This window comes from Zootermopsis nevadensis, unplaced genomic scaffold, assembly GCF_977971745.1.
Source record: "Zootermopsis nevadensis isolate Lab colony 2312 unplaced genomic scaffold, Znev_1.0 Znev_ptg000057l, whole genome shotgun sequence".
Classification (NCBI taxonomy): Eukaryota; Metazoa; Arthropoda; class Insecta; order Blattodea; family Termopsidae; genus Zootermopsis; species Zootermopsis nevadensis.
In genome coordinates this window covers 734,771-751,520 of record NW_028259188.1, presented here as the reverse complement: position 1 = coordinate 751,520, position 16,750 = coordinate 734,771, and the positions used below count along the sequence as shown (strand labels likewise).

The window sequence follows — 16,750 nt, the reverse complement described above, 5'->3', positions numbered from 1 at the left end:
TAAGATAGGGAAGGACGATTGTTTCGATGGTGTCTTGTGGGTTGTAACACCGCGTGGACTTGCAGATAGATACCGAAGTTTCGGAGGAATATATTACCTCCATCTTCAGGGCTGAAGACCCAAGTCTTGGGATCCTCAGATGTCATGATCGTGAATTGTAACTGCTTTACGACGCGCGCTCTTGGGAAAAGTTAGGAAATTCGGTGGCTGCCCAGCAAACGGCGTGCCGACCTCGAAGAATTGATCCAGGAACGCTCGTACGTGCAATACAGTCGTCTGCCAAAAATGCAATAGTCGCTCAGGTGGTGAAGAGATTTCCAGTCGCTTTTGTGCAGCCCGAGGTTTCATTGCCATGGTCACTAGACTTCCATCTTCTATTTGTTATCGTCATTTGGCGTCTTTCCTTGAGGTTTTCCGACCAAAATTACTATTTCTAGAGCACTTCGATGAGGCACGTCGCTGTCTGAGCCTGCTTCATCAAAACACCGATCAAAGATCTCGGATTTTGGGTTCAACGGGGTCATAGACGCCCCTGCAAGCATCTCCATTGTAATTGCATCAAAAACTGCAATTGTTTTCGGGCACAGCTGCTCCGCCCTGGACTTACGTGCGCAACTTCCTGCCTGCGGAAATTAGCGCTGTGGAGATCAATATTACGAAAGACAGAAACCCAAAGGACATCGCCGTTTACGCCAGGGGTGCGTCCTCCAACCAGGGCGAATGACCGGCGGACGCTGCAAAGGAAATTGTTACTGTCGTTTTTAGGAAAGAGTTGGGACGCGCACAGTTCATATAAACATTCAGTCCGTACCGCGAAGAAAACACAACGCCTCACCATTACGAAGATCAACTGGTTAACGCTGTTTAAGGAAATAATAGATTTTTATTCTGATAATTAATTAACCCTTCGAAGCCGAAGCTCGTCTAAATAGCATTTAAGAATCCAGTCCGTACCGCGAAGAAAACACAACGCCTCACCATTACGAAGATCAAGTGGTTAACGCTGTTTAAGGAAATAATCGCTGTTTATTCTGATAATTAATTAACCCTTCGAAGCCGAAGCTCGTCTAAATAGCATTTAAGAATTCAGTCCGTACCGCGAAGAAAACACAACGCCTCACCATTACAAAGATCAACTGGTTAACGCTGTTTAAGGAAATAATAGATTTTTATTCTGATAATTAATTAACCCTTCGAAGCCGAAGCTCGTCTAAATAGCATTTAAGAATCCAGTCCGTACCGCGAAGAAAACACAACGCCTCACCATTACGAAGATCAAGTGGTTAACGCTGTTTAAGGAAATAATCGCTGTTTAATCTGATAATTAATTAACCCTTCGAAGCCGAAGCTCGTCTAAATAGCATTTAAGAATCCAGTCCGTACCGCGAAGAAAACACAACGCCTCACCATTACGAAGATCAATTGGTTAACGCTGTTTAAGGAAATAATAGATTTTTATTCTGATAATTAATTAACCCTTCGAAGCCGAAGCTCGTCTAAATAGCATTTAAGAATCCAGTCCGTACCGCGAAGAAAACACAACGCCCCACCATTACAAAGATCAATTCGTTAACTCTGTTTAAGGAAATGATCGCTGTTTACAGTGAGAGTGTACGAAACACACAAATGTAATGCGTTTACCGCTGGGCCCTAAAGGGTTATCCAGTTGACATAATGAAGAACTCGTTTCGCAGAGATCCGTTGTAACATTATTTTTAAAAATTTCGTCGTGATCTTCCGAATGGCCATTTTAATTGCCTTGTCATTCCACTGCTGCTCCATATTCACTCACGTGTTGTCTGGAGGCTGGGCAAATGACCAGTTTGCGCCACCCCGTCGTAACAGAAAAATAAACACGGTATTGAACCTTCGGGTTTTAGAAGAGCTCAGCGACCGTCAGTTGTTCTGTGGAGCTAGTTCCACGCTGTACTCGGGGTTCGTTGGCCCATGCATGACACGGGGTTAGGAACCCTTAATTTTATTCGGGTTGATTTAGTACTCTCATTCTGGAGATGCTATTATATCGAAAGTTTTAATTGTAAATTCAAATGTTTCATGCAGTTTTCCCTACGTCCATGTTTTTTTTTTACATTTTTGTTGGTCGTCGGCGGGGAAAGGGGAGGCGTGTGATTAAATTCTTGCGCGCAACCTCTATTGCGCATCTCTCCCGCCGCATTTTTTTACCCCCTCGCTCCTGCTGCCGCCGTTAGCCCGTCTGTGACGTCATAGAAAAGATCGATTGTAGCTGCCTGCCCCCCTCCATCTTTACTTTAATAGCTTCAGGGACGCCAACATCAGTTATTTTTCTCAAAAATTTAGATTACGATTTTTTACTATTTTTGTTGTTTTCGAAGTTTTTTTCTGATTGTTGTGTTTGTGTGTGTGTGTGCACTTGTTATGACGTGGAATGTAATGCGGGCTGTATAGATTCAAGAACCCGTTCAAGTGACCACTGCATGTAGGATCTGATGTTTACACCTCAGTGAGTCTGAAGATGGCTGTCCTCTGGGTTGTTGTGTCGTGTAGTCCGGAATCGCCCTGATGATGGAGGCAGCAAGGACACCTGAATCGTCAGTAAACTCGTGCCAGACTACACGGCGTAACAACCCAGAAGTCAGCCATCTTCAGACACCACACGTGTTTAAAACACCTGTTATCCCCCCCCCCCCCCGCGCGCCAACAAATTTAATGGTTTGAAATCAAATCGCGTTGGTATCTCGTGTCATCCGAATGACACTGATTCCTCCTCCCCCTGACATTAATTCCTCCCGTGCATCTAAATTTCTGCTTGTCTTGAGGGGTTGGTACTATTGTCGCATTATTATGCGACGTTGCCAGATGGTTGGCGAAATGAAAAGGTGGCGCTGCGGTGCTGTAATTTGGAAGCTGGGGTTTTCGATGCCTGTGGGGTGGGTAAGGATTTTATGAGGTTTGTCAGAGCCCCTGGGCAGATCTGCGAGGTTCTGGAACGCGCCATGTTGAGAGATGCTCCACAAGGAACCGTTCTCGTTTTGAGGATGGCCCCGATATTTAATATTACGACAAGGCTGAGTCCTGATGTACTTCGTACTAAATGTGATTTCGGAGAGGTTCGTGTTTTCAGCGACCAAGACGCTGTTTCTGCGCACGCGCGGATGAGTCTCTGCGTGTCATCTCCATAATCCGAATTCTTTTGTACCTTACCCAGGGTTTATTAAATATTTAATTATACCCACATACAATTTATTAGGCCAGCATCGACGTCTTTACCGGTCTCCAGGCCGAGATTTGAAGCGGGGCCTCTCGAATATGAAGCAGGAGTGCCAACCCCTAGACTGGTACGCCGTGCTAGCAGCGTGATTATGAATAATGGACTTCGAGAGGTCGATGCCTGTTTTAAGTTGCTTTAAGTCGATGCAGGGTCTGCCTCGTGGATGAGGAGGGAGACGTTGCCGACTACAACGCGGGGCGAGGCACCTGAAAGTAGATTTCGTGTTTAAATCAGCGAATATTTGCAGGTGGAAATATCGCATTACTTTGACCTGACATGAATTCGATATGCAGGACATTAGAATTTGTGTTACTTGAAATTTTTTTATTTAAATTGTAAAGAGAATTTGTTTATACTTTGACCGTATCTTGTAATTAAGTCCAGAAGCGATGAAACGTTTTAAGATGTTCTTAATATTTAGCTGCCTACGCCTGAAACGCTCTATTGAACCGCTCTGAAGGGAAGATTTGCTTTTCACGGCGTAATATTCACATTGCGTAGTTACACGTCTCCATGACAACGGAGACAGTCTCATTGTGTACTCAGAATAATGTATTTTTTTTAAATATAACTTAACCCACTGATGATAGTCAGAACAGACAGAATGACGTGTTCTCAAGGAAAATCGAAATAAACGCAAGTTTTAAAATTAATTTTTAATTATAACAAAAGGAATGTCATTGTTAGAATCTTGGCAGGTTTGCGGCCATTTTGTAGTTACTACCGCTCACAGAGCCGCCATTTTACACTTCCCGTGGCGTGTCTGAACATGCATCACCACGTGACCGTTTTTTAACGAAACTCAGTACGAACTGTCACTCATTTTCGTAGATGCAGGAGGAACTCGCGCGACGTTTTAAAAATCAAGTTCTGACGGTGGAGACTGTGGTAGCAAGATATGCTGACGGGGGCTACGGTGGAGTCTGGCGGTGTCTGCGTTTGGAAGGAAACTGGCTTCAGACACAACGAAGATGTTTTCGTATTTAATTTACTTTGAGTTTAAATGTTATAAATGTCGTGATTCAGAAGCAGTTAGGAAATATAATTATAAAATAAATTGTGTCGCTTTTCAAAGGTTCGTTCCCGTCAACTTTGACGGGTAATACAATAGGATAGTATGATAAATGTACATTTCTTAGTCGTTTTTGGGACGTTTCTCGTTTCGACAAATAATTAATGGGATAAATACACAATTAATTTAGGTCTTGGGGCGATTAGGCTGCTGAGTTTGGACGAGAGACGAGTGTTACGTCTAGCAAATCGTTAAATTAGATTTCACGTGCCTTTGAGTCGATTTTCGCTTGGCGTTGCTCACTTTTTTCACGCGAAGATGGCGTATGGGAGAGTCTGCAGCCATTTTGTTTCGACCAATATTGATATGTTACACGTCAGTTATTTTCCTCTGGACGATGTGATGTGCAGTCTGACGCATTTTAATTAGGGTAACTTTTTTTTCTCTGCATTCCAAATTCAATTTAAATGCGGTTTCGTCTGTGCTAATTAAATCTCGAGCTATTTCGAATTCTATAAATAAATGCCGAGTTGACTTGTCAGTAGTTCGAATCCAGAAAAGTGACCATCGGTCTTCTCGTCGTCCGGATTGAAGACAGGGTGTGGTGGACGTGTAGCATGCAAGGGGATATGAAAAATACATATAGAATTTTGGCCGGAAAACCTGAGCGAAAATAAGATGAAGGTATAATATTAAATAGGATCTTAACAGGAATCTTGTGAGTGGGTGTGGTCTGGATCGGTCTAGCTCCGAATCGGGTCCAGTAGGATGCTGTTGTGAACGCGGTGATGAACTTTCTGGTTACGCGAAAGACGCGGAATCTCTTGACGAGGTGAGTAACTGTCAGCTTCTCAGGAATGCAGTTTATATAGTTTAAGGCATGAGCCAGGGTCCTTGAGAAGCTGATAGTCGCTCAGGTAGCGAAGAGATTTTCATTGCCGTGTTGACAAAAGCTCGCCAGTGGCGCAATTTAAAATGAATGACGGGCGTCAATTGATGTTGTCGTGAATCCGTGGTCTTCGGGCTTCGTGAAGGCACTGGAACTTCATCGATTTTGCAATTAAAAGAAGAGACGACGTTTTGGTCCATCGAGCAAGAAACCGGTCTGAGTTCTATCTCAAGATCAAGACTCAGCCTCCTGGCCACTAGTTGTTTAACGAAGTACAGAGAATCTGAAGTCCGGGTCGGCGCTTTGTGTGGCATCCTCCTTCCTCATCCCTTCCCCAGTCTTTCTCGTGCGACTTCCCATTGTCATGGGTTACGAGTGTCAAGGCGGGTCAAGGGTGAGCAGTGGTGATCAGCGCGGGTAGTATAAGCCGTAGGGACTGCGCCCTAGATTATCAACCGAGGGGGGGGGGAGCACAGAAATTTGGGTACAGTTTGCTCTGGTGACGTTTACACTTTCCATTCTTGGCGTGTCGCCTTCTCTCTCTTTTTCTTCACACTGAGCCGGAGAGAGAGAGAGAGAAGTGAGAGAGACTTCGATATCTGGGGGGGAGAAAGAGCATCTTATAGCTAGAAGGTCCCCAGGCAATGCCCGCTCGTCCTTCTGTTAAGGATAAAGTAAGAGTGAAGGCGTTAGTGTGATGATTGGCATAAAAGAGGGAATTTTGAAATTTTGTATTAGCGAAAGCTGAGGCTATTAATTTGGAAGTTTAGGACATAATTTAGAAGTTCCTACTGGGGGGAGGGGGGTACATTTTGACGGCGTTAAGGGGTGGTAAATTTTGATTAATTTAAGTCGGGAGGGCTGCATGAGAAGCTTGCAGTGGCAACTTGGACCTTGGAAACCATCTCAGCATTTGCTTGAAGACAGAGGAAAACCTATGTCGATTTAAGAATCCAGTCCGTACCGCGAAGAAAACACCCCACTCCACCATTACAAAGATCAACTGGTTAACGCTGTTTAAGGAAATAATAGATTTTTATTCTGCTAATTAATTAACCCTTCGAAGCCGAAGCACGTCTAAATAGCATTTAAGAATCCAGTTCGTACCGCGAAGAAAACACAACGCCTCACCGTTACAAAGATCAACTGGTTAACGCTGTTTAAGGAAATAATAGATTTTTATTCTGATAATTAATTAACCCTTCGAAGCCGAAGCTCGTCTAAATAGCATTTAAGAATTCAGTCCGTACCGCGAAGAAAACACAACGCCTCACCATTACAAAGATCAAGTGGTTAACGCTGTTTAAGGAAATAATAGATTTTTATTCTGATAATTAATTAACCCTTCGAAGCCGAAGCTCCGTCTAAATTGCATTTAAGAATTCAGTCCGTACCGCGAAGAAAACACAACGCCTCACCATTACAAAGCTCAAGTGGTTAACGCTGTTTAAGGAAATAATCGCTGTTTACGCTCAGAATCGTATGAAAATAGACACGCCGTAAGGACAAAACGTAGAATTACTGAACATTAAATTAGGTGGTACATGCTTCAAGCGGCTGAGTCATCGTAACTGTTTCGTAGCAACGCATTCTCGAACCTTGACAGTACGTGCCGTGTTCTGAAGGGAAAAAAAAATTGTCCACGCCTGACAAATGCCAGGGTCGCGCTGTTTTAAAGAGATTTCCTTCAGTCAGATTTCATGTTCTGGCGGTGGCGAGTATGAGGATGACAGTCTTCTGAGATGTGTGTTCACCACCCTGATGATGGAGGCAGTAAACACCTCCGAAACATCGGTCAGTTTCTACCACACTACACGTCTCCATATTTCAAAGAATGAACCATCTTGATGTTCGTCGCCCTGAGAACCTGGAATCTCACAAGACGTAACGTAAAGCTGTCCCACTGTACGCCATGTAGGCGTTTAGGGGGAGCGATGGTATAGCTCCTACTCATTCTTAACCTCGGCTTTAGATGGGGGGTGAGTGGTCAGAGTTACGCCCCGGCCGGCTTTACTCCCGGGAAAGGACCCCGGTACCCATTGGACAGGAGGCTGGGTGGACGCAGAGGCCAGAGGATAAATCCTCTGCCTCCGCTTGTCCATCGTCAGGCACTGCACTGACTGAGCGATCACGAAAATCGCTTGAAAACGCAGCCAAGACATGGCCAAAGATCCATTCGTATTTAAAATGTTAAGTTATCACCTTCATCTGACCTTGAAGCAGCCCAAGAATCAATTATTCATTGACTTGCTATCATTATTTTTGTGAGCTTCAATACAGACGTCAGTGTACTCCATCAAGAACGAAGCCACTCGACGTCTTCTGTAAATCATCTCCCCAAAGGGATGTGGTTCATTCCATATGTGGTATTATTATTGCCACGACAAATGTTTCTTTGCATTAGCAGGTGATGGCTTTGTTCTGAGCTCAGAAGCTCACATTTCTGTTGGATGAGTGTGCGTGGAATCATAAAAATTGTCATGAGTTTTGTGAGCTAACTTCTCTGCGAGGTGCAACTCAAATTTGTTTGTGGAATATCTGATAACAAATTCTATAGTAATATGCCAATAGGCACCGCCTATTAACTGTTTTCAAATGTATTTTGTGCTCATTTCTCTGAGTTTACATTCTGAAATCTCTAAAATGTAGCAGAATTGAGATAGGAAAATAATGGGAAGGAGCCCCCTAGAGAAACACAGATTTACAAACCATCCACTGTACTTATCAATCATTAAATAATTATCGTGTGTTTCAGGCTCCTACGGTGATGCCTTTTTATGCAGCCAACACAGGGCCTCTGCCCCCACAACCTGGAGGTATGGTTGAGTCAGCAGGTGGTTTCGCCCCGCCACTCAGAGACCGTTTCCCGAACTCAGTGTGGCACCCGGCGTCCGGCGCAGATCCAAACAGTGTCGGTATGTATGTAACGAGCTGCTTGCATGATCAGGGATGCAGCGAGTGGTCCACCGCTTACTAAAAGGTCACTCGGGCCCATGAAATATGAAATGGAAAGCAGAAACAGGTGCCAGTCGTTGCCCCACGTGAAATTTACAGTGATGGGCATGATTGAAGAGCATTATGGCCGTGCTTCAGGTATATTTATTACTTACAAAATAGTTTGTTTGAAATGAAATTCAGAACATGAAAATGTAGTGGGATCAAACAATTTTGGTAAAATGGGTATTGAACGGAACTCTGGCAAAACGTGGACGTAAACTGCCCCTGAGATCAAGTAAGCGATTCACCGCGGAGACTTACAGATGAGTGGAGGTATGGCTCCTTGCATTCTCGTAACCTTGGCTTCAGACGGAGGTGAGAGGTGCAAGTTTACTAGCGTGAACGTAAAATTTGGTTCAAAACATTGTTTAAGTTGACAATACTTCAACTCTGTGAAAAACCACATTTTGCTGTCTTAGTTTAGTTCATAACAAACTTGCCCCAGCTTGACTGACAACTCCCCCCCAACAAATTCCTAATTGAGGAACCGTTGCGTGTGCACTTAAATGACTGAACTTTCCAGCCTCTGAAGAAATACATTTTTGTCCTCGCAGTTAGGCAACGAAGGTGACGAGTATCGGTTGAATGAAAATGTTTATTTGGTTTATCACTGAAAGGGTTAACAAATTAAAACTGAATCTGTACAGTGCACGTGAACTTGTGTTTTCACCTACAAAATTACCTGCAGACATAGGACAAGTCAGAAATATATCTGCGTTAGTAAAGTAACTTCCTGCACGTGCAATTCTATGGACAGTTGGTCATAGAAATTCCCCACCTTCTGTTGTACCTGAAGGTTTATTATAATGTCCACAGAACCCCACCGTTCCGAGCCACGTGAATCCGATCCGTGTCCTGACACCGAATGCCCGTAAGACCCCATAATATTTTCCTGTCATCGCTTTTGCAAGTGGGCCAGTCGGGCAGAAATGGCCCTCGCTGTCTTTACAAAATGTGACAAATGCAAATGAATGTTCGTTGCGGCAGGCACTTGGACACCGCAGGGCCAGTTCATACAGCAGCTGCCTCCGCAGCTGGAAGACCTGCGATATCACCATCACCCGCAGTACGCCAGCTCAACCGCATACCATCAGTCGCCTGCTGCGACAGGTGAGGATAATAATTCTGCGCTGAGAGAAAAACAAGTTTGTCTCGTCGTGCAGGAGAAAAATTGTACGTGGAATGAGCTAAAGTACCAGCTGGACGTCTGCTCTGTCATTAATGGAACCCATATTGAATTTTCAAAAAAAAAAATCTCTTTGAGATAAACTTAGTTTCTTTGTTTATCTGTGTTGGTTGATAAATTTTAACCTCATAAAATCTTGGAGTCACAAACTGGACACTCCTGTATGTGAAGATAATTGTCATGGGGCATCAAAACTGTTTATTCTGATTGGCAGGCTACCAGCAGCAGACTGGGTTCCTTAATGCAGAACCGCAGACAACCGCTTCATTCCAGCAGCAACCACAGCAGCAGCAGCAGCAGCAACAACAGCAACAGTATTCGGCCCAAGGCGGGTTGCCGGGCAACCGGCCGCCATCATCTCCAGCGCAGCAGCCACTGACGCCTAGGGGCGGAAGTGGAAGTTACTCACAGGTGCACACGCCTCAGCCGTCACCTATCGGTTCTGCCAATGGACATCAGGGCAGCCACGCTGGTATGTTTGCGTTTGGTGCCAGAAGATTATCTGTGTGGCATCTCGTTAATAATATTAAAATGGATTTTAGGGAAAGGCAGGGAATCTCTTGGTTGGCGACGCATGCCATCGCGTTCCTAAGAAGGACTCTGTTCCAAGTAGTCGGTTTGTTAGTTCGTCGTGCATTTTTCTCGCCATGCGGATAGTTGGCCGTAAATCAGTGACACGTTCCACTTTTGAAAGTGGACTGATGTCTTTGCATATGCAAATGAAATTTTTGGTTTAACGCGTTCAGTGGACGGCAAAGTCTGACTGCAGTAATTTAAGAGTGGACAATACGTAGATTATTATTACATGTTTCAAATTAAGAAATATGATTATCTTGTTCACGTTCTAAAACACTTCATTAAGAGTTCAAAATGGTGGACATATTTTGGTTTCTTATTGATTTGTTCTTATAGGGCTACAGTTTTAAATTTAATATTTATAGTTTCACATCTGCAATAAAGAATTATACATGAAAATGTAATTAAGGATCATATTTTAAAACATTATTGAGACTATATAAATTTTGTAAGTGTCCGTAACATGTAATCAAGAATTTTGCAAGTATTTCTTGCCTACATATATTGTTACAGCTTTGTTTAGAATTCGACAATTTTTATGACTTAACAAACACTCGCCTCTATCGCTTGTAATCACACACGGGTAATTAATTAATTAATTAATATGAACATCATGGAACATCTCTTCTTGAGAAGCGTGTGGTTGCTTTGCTGGTCAAGATTTTTCCAGTCTTTTATGGAATTAGAAGATTTGTTACTTTGTCCACAAGAGCGCGCCACTTATCCGTATTCTGAGCCAGGTGAATCCAGTGCCCATTCTCACACCATATGAGTTTAACATTTTTTTTAATATTATCTTAACAAATATTCCTAAACCTCTATAGTGGTCTCTTCTTTTCAAGTTTTGCAAGTAAAACTCTGTGTGACATTTTTTATCTTCCTAATGTGTGCTATTTGTACTACCCATCTCGTGGTCCTCGATCTGATGACCCTAAATAATATTTTGTGGGAATTACAAATCATGAAACTTCAGATTTTGTGAATTTATGCGTCTTCGTATTATAACGACAGAATATTTTTTGATTGACTTCTTAAACCCGTATCATATGGGAATATGGAATTTAAGCCTCCGTACTACAGGGCTGCTGGCTGGACGTTAACTCCGGGAAAACAGTTTATAGCGTGACGCTCGGCTTGCTGGACCACAGATGAGCCGCAGTGCAGTTAGTAATAGGTCTTCTTCATATGTTCAGAATTGCTTTTTTATGTGAAAAGTCATGATGAAGTATTTTTCTTGTGTTAAAGTAAATTGCGTTCATCGTTCTCGCAGGAAATGTGAATTTAAACAACAACAGTGTCAACGGACTGCCGAACAGTCATAATGGCACGTCATCGTCTGCTGTGAACGGCGTGAGCGGCGGGACAGTCCACAGGACAAGCGGTATGAACGGGCAGTACATGGACGCGTCTCCGGGCGGACAGTATGCCGACCAGAGAGAGTACGTCAACGGTGCAAACAGCTACGGTTCGTCACAGGTGAGGCTCACGTACTTCCAGCACAGAATTTGATTTAAAAATGGTAAAAGAATGTGTGTCACTGCCGGTTGAATGTGTCTACCATTTTGGATTTTTGCTGTTTCGGAAAATATAAATATTTCATACCTAAAGATTCTTATTGCATTGAAACAATTAAATTTACCTGTAAATGTTGCGTGAGTGTTACTGATTTAACTGAGCTCATTGGCTGACGAGTTTGGTCCTTGATTTGGGAGTTGGCTGCGTTGAATGCCACTCAGAAATTTGAATTTCGAGGCTTTGTTTAAAGCTGGTTGCACTGTGATCCTGCACAGACCACGCAAGACACTCACAGATTATGTGTTCATTTAACCGCACGAGACCGTCTGTTCACATCAAATGGATTTTAATAAACTTTGGTATTGAGATCTTAGTATTCAGTTTTGGTCAGCGTAGCATTCCCTTCCTTCCTCCGTGGCTCTGCGGTCCTCCGAGGACCTTTGCCTCCCTTATCACAGTCATCCCTTGACTCTGCCTTCCTTCGCCATCTTCTTACTCCGATGGTTCGATCTGCCTCCGCATCATCTAGCCATCTCGTACGTGGTCGTCCCCTCATCCGCGTTCCACCTGGCTGACCATTTAGCGCCTTTCTTGGGTACCTTCCACCAGTCATCCGTTACACTTATGGATGGAGCCCAGTAAATCAGGCGAGTGGAATCGGTGGACGGGAAAACTCACAATCAAACCTCAGCCATGTAGTCCAGTGGTCCCCGACCTTTTTGTGCCTACGGGCACATTTGAGAGTTTATGAGATCGTGGCGGGCGCCAACCAATTAACAAAGCCAAATTTTCTTTTCTCTGGACAAATAAGATATGGACACCAAATAATACACAAGATAACACAACGTTTAATGAAACAAGAAACCATGAAATCAGAAATACGTACTTTTATAAGTGCAATTATTATTACTCGAGTGGGAAGTTAGTCTGATGTTTGGCACTGCATTTCATCGACCAGTTTTTCAAATTTGGGAGTGTAGGATGATGTTGCCGCTCGCAAACAATCGTCAAGATGGGCGTCAGTAAGTCGAGATCTGCGCTTCGATTTTATAATGTTTGTGGTTGAACGGCCTTCATTATTCAGTACAACCTCTTTCCGTAACAACGCGGGCACCCAAAAAAAGCCTTGACGGGCGCCGCGTTCAGGACCACTGGTCTAGTCCATGGCCTGTCACTTGCTAACTCATGTCATGGCTCCTGGTATGGATAGGGAAGGAATATATTCATGCATATTAGGAGACTAATGCTTTAGTGGACGGACAGTATTAAAATTAATTTTTGCTAAGTATAATGTAGTGATGGCAACTGAGGAATGCAGCTTCCGGTTCACCGACCAAAGAGCCTTTTATTTGAGATGAGAAGTCGTTCCTGAGCGTCTGTCATCCTTTCCCTGACAGTGTTACCAACTGTGCTACCGCTGAGTAAGCACCGTAACACGATGATAACTGTTGCTGATGTGTTTAGGATGTAACAATGGCCCCGCCTCCGTCAACAACGCCGACAAGCCGCAGCAGTTCCGTTCATATGGAAACAAACAGCGACGGTTCGACAATTCCTAGCGTCGTGATGAATAATGGGACGAAGACGTCGGCCTCGGGCTACAGTAACCAGACGCCTACCAGTACCGCCAACCCCAACTCGACCGGTCACCCAAACGCCTTGCCTGGGTACCTACCCCACCCCCAAATACAACACCAACAACTTCAGCAACAGAGTTTACACAACTCTAGTAGGTGGGTTGAAACGCGGCATTTTCCATTTGCAGGGAAACGTCACATTGCGCTTGAGTCATGGTTCATGCACCAGTCATAGAAAATCAGGATGAAACTGATGAAGCAGTCGTATTGAACGACTTTTCCCGGTCTATTTATACGTTTCTCTCCTCTGATGCAGTAATCAATAGAATAGAATTTATTTGCATTCCATAGATCCTTTCATAAGCGTAAGCCAAGGACAGGTCAAAGCACAAATATTAAACTTGTTTCTAGTACAAACATAAATACATAGTTATAACAGCTATTGACAGGTTTTTGGAACTAAAGTATTGCAGCAAAATAATTATGATGAGAAACCATCACCATTATTACTTACATGCATTTATAAATGCTTCTACTGAGTAGAAGGAGTGAGATTGGAGATACTCTTTTAACGCTGGCTTAAACATTTTTATGTCGTGATTTAAACTTTTGATAGTGGGTGGAAGATAGGAAACTCCTTTTTGCAGGTGTAGCCTGCGTGTTGAAATTTTGTCTAATCCTCATTGACGCCACCAGATCTCTCAGTTGAAATTCTATTTTACATTTCCTCTGGGTGGAAGATAATTTGAGTACGTCGCCGAAATAATTGTGGTTTGTTATTCAGTTGTTGCTACACATCTCATTTGCGATTATCACAGATGATTCTGTGTCTTCACTCATGAGCTTGTTATGTCCAGGTATCCAGGCCAGGACAGCCTTATGGGGGATACAATGCCGGCGCCCTGGAGCGTACCGGCAAGTAGCAGCGATGGTAGAATGGTGTGGACGGAGGAGAACAAGAACACTGCAGCCACCAGTATGTACCGAGAGGATAACAGGGCTAGTGTGCAGAATGGCATGCAGAGTGAAGCTTATGAACGTATAAACCTCAACAGTCGCTTAAAGACGATGATTCTGAACAAACAGATGAATCATCAAATGCAACAGTACAACCAGCACATTCCCGTAGACCGAGCGGCAACGTCGGACGGCGGCGCCGCTCATCAGATCTTGAGTCCGGATCAGCAGCAATCGGCACAATACATGTCCTCGTCGTCATCTGGCATGGTGTCACAGATGTCGGAGAGAATGATGTCGGAGAACCAGAACGTGGGACGCATGATGGTGTCAGATACTCATCACAGTAGTGTGGCAGGAGGCAGGGCCCCTGTCGGCATGGAACGGAAGCAGCGGCTAGACAACCAATCATCCTCGGAGGTTAATTTTTTAGCCCAAGGCCACCATCCTCGGAATCATCCGTCAATAATGACGTCTGAGGGTGGTGGCTTCCCGTGGGACTGGAGCAGCTCGTCAAATAATGACATGATGGACGGTAACAGCATATCAGCCATGGAAAACTTCATCAAGTACGCAGCAAGCGAGGATCGGGGAGGAGTCATCGAGAAGTCATTAGACCTAGGCACTTCCAGTGCTTCTGTGAAACATTTTGTACCTAATAATACCTCACCTGCAAACTTCCAACAGAAATCCAGCAATAGACAAAGTGGTACCAATGTCAATTGGCATTCCCCGATGGTACCTCAGGAACAGGTGTCTGTGTCTTCAGATAATAGCAGTAGTAGTAATAATAATAATAATAATAACATTAATAATTACAAAGACCAGATGTTTAAGTGCACAGCCAGTGGCACTAACACATTCAAGTGTAGGAGGGAATGTTCTACTGAAGTAGACGACAAATCGTTTCAAAAGAGAATGGGTATAGGACCGGGGTGTAGGAATGAAATCCAGAATAATTCTTATGCCCCAGCGAGACCGGGCGCGGGCGTGGACGATCAAAGGGTACAAGTGACTGCCACCACAGGAGTTTACCATTATCAACAAGAGTATGAATTGAGTACCCCGCAGATGAAGAATGAAGGAAGGAAGGTAACACCTAGCAGTATGGGAAATAATAACTACTTTGGTCAGCAAGGTTTCGATGGCAGTAACAACGGCTTCAAGAGCGAACACCGGAAGCCAGTTCCGAACGGCTCGATGACTGCGGGCGGTTTTCACTGTCAGGTGTTCGATAACATCGGTGCGAGGAGTGACGTCAGGCCTTCTGCAGGAAATGATGCGTATTCCTGTCAGAATTTTGAGCAGAATAGTAACTGTAACAGTCAAAATGATGTAAGAACAGCTACGCCACCAGACAAAGTAACAGAATCTACTAAAGTCAAGACAGAACAACTGTCGTATCTGTTTGCTGGTGACGGTGGTCCATTACCACTGGAGAAGACAAAAGGTTCTTGGTGTTGTCGGCAAGGTGGCATCGAAACGCCTACGCCCGAACATCTGCGTGATGGCTGCTGCCAGGGCTTCCAGACAGCTGATGAGCAGGTATAAACTGTGCTCGCAATTTGGTTATGCCTCTCAGTGTTTTGCATGCTACAGGCTCTATGAACCAGAATTTAAAGTGATAAAAATATTGAAATCATATCATGTCATGTTATAAAATCCTCTCAAGTGATCAACTGTGTCAGTGTCGAGTTAAAAAACCAGCGTTTCGGACGCTAGCTCTGTCCTTGTTGTCAGTGTCAGCGCGAGGAAGTACCAAAATTGACTGAAAAATTACCAAATTAGTGAAATTTTGGTCATTCCTGACAACAAGGACAGAGCTAGCGTCCGAAACACTGGTTTTTAACTCGACATTGACGTGGCCGATTGCCGTGAAGGATTTTATAACGTTCGTGCACCATACAAGTTTCAGATCTTACATATCACGTTATGTTATTATTTACCGACGCTTGTGTCTCTCGGTAATAATCTATATTGAATTTAAAAAAATTCTTACCTTGTGCTGGGATGCAGTCGTGTGTTCATAAGACGACTCCTGAAGCCTGTCCGTTCTGGACGCACGTTGAAATCGGGGCTTGTGGCACTGTTCAGGTTGATTCTGTGAAAGCATGTTGATGTTGATGTTGAACAAGGATACAAAGCAGCCGTGGTCCCCACAGCAGCCTGATGCAAGTACTGGAGATGGATGCCACAATACAAACAAGGGCTTTGGAGGAATGTCGGCCAAGGAGTTTCAAGATCATCTGGAGCGACTGAAGAACAACGTGAGAGCCGAAGTTCCCGACTGCAACTGCTTTCCACCTGACAAATGTAAGATCGTGTTTCTTGTTGATTTCGTTGACCCGTTCGTGTCAAAATTCACTGAGTTCGAGGTCTTTGTGTTACTAAATGTTATAATTAAGATTATATTGTTACACAGCGTTATTTAACAAGCAAATCAGCAGGTAAGACTTGAGGTTCTCACAGCGGTGAGTATGAAGATTTCCGTCTTCTGGGTTGTTGCGCTGCGCCCTGATGACGGAGGCAGTATGACCTCCGAAACGTTGGTTAACATCGACCAGACTACACAGCGCAACAACCCAGAAGACGGAAATCTTCAAATCAGCAGGTGATATACAAGGTTTTGTTCCAAATATAACCTCAAACGTTTTGTGGCATTTATATGTTCTTTTCAACACTGAACAAAACTGACAGTATAGCAAATTTTGGGCATTTTTCCCCGTGCTCGCACAACACATTCCACCGATATGTGCGCAACACATTTCTTAGGAAGCTTGTTTTTATTATC

The 16,750-nt window shown here is 43.9% G+C and overlaps 1 protein-coding gene across 8 annotated transcripts in view; it reads left to right on the top strand.

Annotated features, from left to right (window-relative positions):
- Positions 1-16,750, top strand: part of LOC110838460 (Ten-Eleven Translocation (TET) family protein) — a 123,823-nt gene that overhangs the window by 92,336 nt on the left and 14,737 nt on the right. For 7 of the 8 annotated variants that reach the window (XM_087361385.1, XM_087361388.1, XM_087361387.1 and 4 more), the window contains 7 exons: positions 7,907-8,066; positions 9,136-9,258; positions 9,549-9,806; positions 11,181-11,386; positions 12,890-13,158; positions 13,860-15,504; positions 16,095-16,272. In XM_087361385.1, the coding sequence (XP_087217511.1) occupies positions 7,907-8,066; positions 9,136-9,258; positions 9,549-9,806; positions 11,181-11,386; positions 12,890-13,158; positions 13,860-15,504; positions 16,095-16,272 (2,839 nt within the window). The remainder of the gene's footprint in view (positions 1-7,906; positions 8,067-9,135; positions 9,259-9,548; positions 9,807-11,180; positions 11,387-12,889; positions 13,159-13,859; positions 15,505-16,094; positions 16,273-16,750) is intronic. The other variant, XM_087361384.1, reaches the window with a different exon arrangement.